The sequence below is a fragment of the Camelus dromedarius genome, chromosome 13 (assembly GCF_036321535.1).
Source record: "Camelus dromedarius isolate mCamDro1 chromosome 13, mCamDro1.pat, whole genome shotgun sequence".
Classification (NCBI taxonomy): Eukaryota; Metazoa; Chordata; class Mammalia; order Artiodactyla; family Camelidae; genus Camelus; species Camelus dromedarius.
In genome coordinates, this window is record NC_087448.1 from 55,480,713 (window position 1) to 55,485,254 (window position 4,542).

The window sequence follows — 4,542 nt, forward strand, 5'->3', positions numbered from 1 at the left end:
GATCCAAATGTGATGCAAATTGGAGCCTGATAGTCTAATTTTGGACAAGCAATATTATCAAAGACTCACTTGACTTTGATGCTTGAAACATTCTCCTTTAAATTATATAGGTTTAGTAACAAGACTACATTTTCTCCTTTGTGGAACTAATCACTAATTAGACCTGTAGTATATCATAATTTCATAATCATATTAACATAAATATTGTTTTATTTTTTAATCAACCTATAAACAAAGCATGTAAGACTTATAGTTACAGGATAGAAGGTTAAAATTTTAAACCTTAACAGTATTAAAGTAATGGTAGAGCTGACAGAAGTTAGGAATAGGGGGAAGGTATAGCTCAAGTGGTAGAGCATATGATTAGCATGCATGAGGTCCTGGGTTCAATCCCCAGTACCTCCTCCATAAATAAATAAATAACTGCACCCCCCCACCAAAAGAAAAAAGAAGTTAGGAATAGACGGAGAAGAGATGAGTTGAAGGAAAGCATAAGAGTAAAAATTCTTCATCTGCCACAAATGGAGTTAATACATATATATTTTCTTTTTTTCTTTTTCATATGTATTTTCTAAAGTTGAGATATGAAGAAATATAGATATAAGCACAATGTTATTTAATATTATAAAGATACATAATGAAAGAACTAAAAATAAATATATAACTAACAAAAATTTGAAGGAAAGAGGAAGGTAATACAAATAAGATATATTTCTCACTTTCACAGAAAGGAATCAATTTAGATTCTACCTAAGGCTGATAAATCAAGAAATGACCAGACATGATTATTTGGAGTTACAGAGATAAATACCAGAAGTGAAAAGACAAACAATTGAAAATGGTTATGTCCGAGAAGTCGTGTGGAAAGGGATAAAGAAGCAGTAATTTTCTTAATTTTGTAACTGTCTGTATTGTTGGGGGGAGGGTTCTTCTGTCCTCCACATGTGTTGCTTTTGTAGCACTAATAAAAATGGCAGTAGGAATACTTTCCAGCCTATCATATTAAGCAACTAAAAGGGTTAATTAGGATAAAGTGTAAGAAGGCACTTGGAAAGCTCTTAAGTGCTACGATAGACATGAAGTGTTATTAAGAGGGCAGTCTTAGGCACTTCCAGATTGGGAAAGGAACTGTAGCGCTTTCCTTGATCAAGTCCTATTTTTAAGGTGCCAAGGTCCAAATTAAAAAGGAAGCTGTCTCTAAAATGCTGACTGTAAAATACCTGAAAGACTAAATGTGCTGAGAGAAAGTATTTGGAAGAATGACAAGGAGAAAATTTAAATAGCAAGTGTTGAGATAGAACTATTGGGTTTCCATCAAGTTCTTTCTCTAAACCAGAAACACCATGATCAATAGTCCTGTTAGGGCTTTGAAATAAAATTGTTGGTTCATGTGTCTATCTCCTTTGTACAAAAAGGAATTTCTCAAAACAAGAAACCGTGTCTTAAAACACTTTGTTAAATCTCTATTGCCTGTCTTGGGGCCTCCTAGCACTTAGTAGGTGCTCAGTGAGGGTTTGCTAAATGCATACATGGAGGAAAGAACATAGAAAATAATGCTTTTTTATTCTCTAAAGCATACTCTTCGTTTGTCTATGATGAGGAGGACATACTATTCAGATATTTGTTGGGTACCTGATCTCTCAGAGACTCATCTGAAAAATGAAAATAATGGTATCTACCTCAGAAAAGTTGTCATAATGATTTGCTGAAAATAATGCATGCAAAGCTCTGGGCACATAGTGAATTTTCATTAAACAGTTATTATTATTATTATTATTATTATTATTATTATTATTATTATTATTAGCAACTGCTAATAATTACTGAGAGACCACTATGTGACATCACTGCCCACAGAGCTGCACCAATGAAGATAAGCAAGAGTAGGACCTCATAGTCCAGTAGGGGAAATGAACAAGCTTCCAGACCACTCTGTTGTGCCTCTCTCTCCACGTGCTCCAGAGACAAGATCCTCAAAGAGAGTATGCCTCCTGGGCCCGTAAGAGAGGGTACATCAGGGAAGATGGTTAGTTACAGAGGTACTTGTACTGAATTGTCTGTGAACATTGAGGACTCCAGCGCCGCCGATCCGGTCAACGCGGGCCGTGCCTCCTCGCCATGGGCCCCCTCTCGGCGCGGCTGCTGATCCAGCGGGGGCGACCCAAGAGCGACCGGCTGGGAAAGATCCGGAGCCTGGACCTATCAGGGCTGAAGCTGCTCTCAGAGCACTTGGACCCCAAGCTCCTGAGCCGCCTGAAGCAGCTGCAAGAGCTGGACCTCTCCAACAACCAACTGGAGACGCTGCCCGCAAACCTGGTCCTGTCCCACCTGCGCATCCTCCATTGTGCCAACAACCAGCTGGGTGATGTCACCGCGCTGTGCCAGTTCCCACAGCTCGAGGAGCTCAGCTTGGAGGGCAACCCCTTCCTGACAGTCAGTGACAACCTGAAAGTTTCCTTCCTCCTGCCCAAGCTCCGTAAGGTCAACGGCAAGGATGTTTCCTCAACTTGCTCTCAGGTGGAGAACTTGAACCGGGAGTTGACCATCAGGGTTACAGCTCACTGGGAGAAGTTCATGGCCGCACTGAGCCCAGAGGAGGGGGCGGAAAAGGCCCAGGCAGACTTTGTGAAGTCTGCTGTCTGGGATGTCCGCTACGGGCCCGACTCTCTCAGTGACTTCACCCAGTGGCGGGTGCGGATGATCTCTGAGGAACTGGTGGCCTCTGGTAGGGCTCAGGTGCATGAGGCTGACATCCCAGAGAAGCCCCCCCAAGCTACAGCTACACTGGAACCCAGGGTCAGGCCAGTGGCCTCGAAACGGCTGGGCGATGTCCCACTCAGCCTCTCTCCCAACAAGCGCGTGTGCACCTCCCCGTTGGCCCAGGTGGAGGGCAGCCCCATGGGCCCTGATGGCAGCCAGCCTGCCCTGCAGCTGGAGCCCCTGCACTTCCTGCAATGCCACAGCAAGAACAACAGTCCTCAGGACCTGGACACCCAGCTCTGGGCCTGCGCCTTCGAGCCGGCCTGGGAGGAGGGACAGGCAGGGGCCACTTCCCAGACCGTGGCCACGTGTGGCAGGGAGGCCACGTGTGTGATCGACTGCCAGACGGGCATGGTGCTGCACAAATACAAGGCGCCTGGTGAGGAGTTCTTCTCAGTGGCCTGGACGGCCCTGATGGTGGTCACACAGGCTGGCCACAAGAAGCGCTGGAGCGTGCTGGCAGCTGCTGGCCTGCGTGGCTTGGTCCGGCTGCTGCACGTGCGTGCTGGCTTCTGCTGTGGGGTCATCCGGGCCCACAAGAAGGCCATCACCACCCTCTGCTTCAGCCCCCCATGAGACCCACCTCTTCACGGCCTCCTATGACAAGCGGATCATCCTCTGGGACATCGGGGTGCCCAACCGTGATTACGAATTCCAGGCCAGCCAGCTGCTTACACTGGATGCCACCTCCATCGCCCTGCGCCTCTGCCCCGTCGCCTCCTGCCCAGATACCTACCTGCTGGCCGGCTGTGAGGGTGGCTGCTGCTGCTGGGACGTGTGGCTGGACCAGCCTCAAAAGAGGAGGGTGTGTGAAGGGGAGTTCGTCTTCTCTGAGGGCTCCGAGGCATCTGGACGGAGAGTAGATGGGCTGGCGTTTGTTAATGAGGATGTCGTGGCCTCCAAGGGGAGTGGCCTGGGCACCATCTGCCTGTGGAGCTGGAGCCAGACATGGGGGAGCCGGGGCAGCCAGTCCACGGTGGCGGTGGTGGTCCTGGCTCGGCTGCAGTGGTCGCTCACCGAGCTGGCCTACTTCTCACTCAGCACCTGTCCTGATGAGGGGACTGTGCTCTGTGGGGACGAGGAGGGCAACGTGTGGCTCTACGATGTCCGGCACATCCTGGCGCAGCAGCCTCTGCTGCTCGCAGCCCCACAGCCCCCCATGCAGATCCTTAAGTGGCCCCAGCCCCAGGCCCTGGGCCAGACAGTGACCAGGACTATGGTGAACATGGTAGTGGCCAACTCCACCTTCACCTACCTCACCGCTCTGACGGACTCCAACATTGTCACCATCTGGAGGAGAAACCAGCCTTGACTGTGCGGGAGCACCTGCCTCTTGCAAAGCACCAGGGACACAACTTAACTTATTCAGCTTTGGGGGTAATGACAGGGATCTAATTATTGGTGAATACTTTTATTAAACCCTACTATATAAAAAACTCCGAACCTACTGAGAGGCAAAAACTGCCTCATCGTCTCCCTCGTTCCTAGTACGTGTGTCCCACAGAGCACTAAATGAACACTGGCTGCACAGACCTAAGTTAGTCAAGGCAAGACACTGGGCGATGGGGAGCAACCTAGAAAGCGGTGTTGGTAAAAGAGGCACCGGTCTCAGGGATTCACAATGAAAACAGCAGGAAATCACACGGGCCTGAAGCACTCATAGCCTGACCACAGGAACAGAGGTTCTGATTCTACCGGCCCCCAAAATACCCCCAAACAAAGAGGCCAGAAGCAGGTCCTTATTTAAACCATCAGGCTTTGTGTCTTGTGCCCCTTTCATCC

The 4,542-nt window shown here is 48.6% G+C and overlaps 1 protein-coding gene across 1 annotated transcript; it reads left to right on the forward strand.

The window, feature by feature from the left end:
- The first annotated feature begins 2,075 nt into the window (after positions 1-2,075).
- Positions 2,076-4,196, forward strand: LOC105101809 (leucine-rich repeat and WD repeat-containing protein 1-like). The gene is given in 2 exon segments (XM_064493161.1): positions 2,076-3,329; positions 3,331-4,196. Coding segments are annotated over 2 exon segments (1,953 nt in total). The 5' UTR covers positions 2,076-2,118; the 3' UTR covers positions 4,073-4,196.
- Positions 4,197-4,542: the final 346 nt, after the last annotated feature.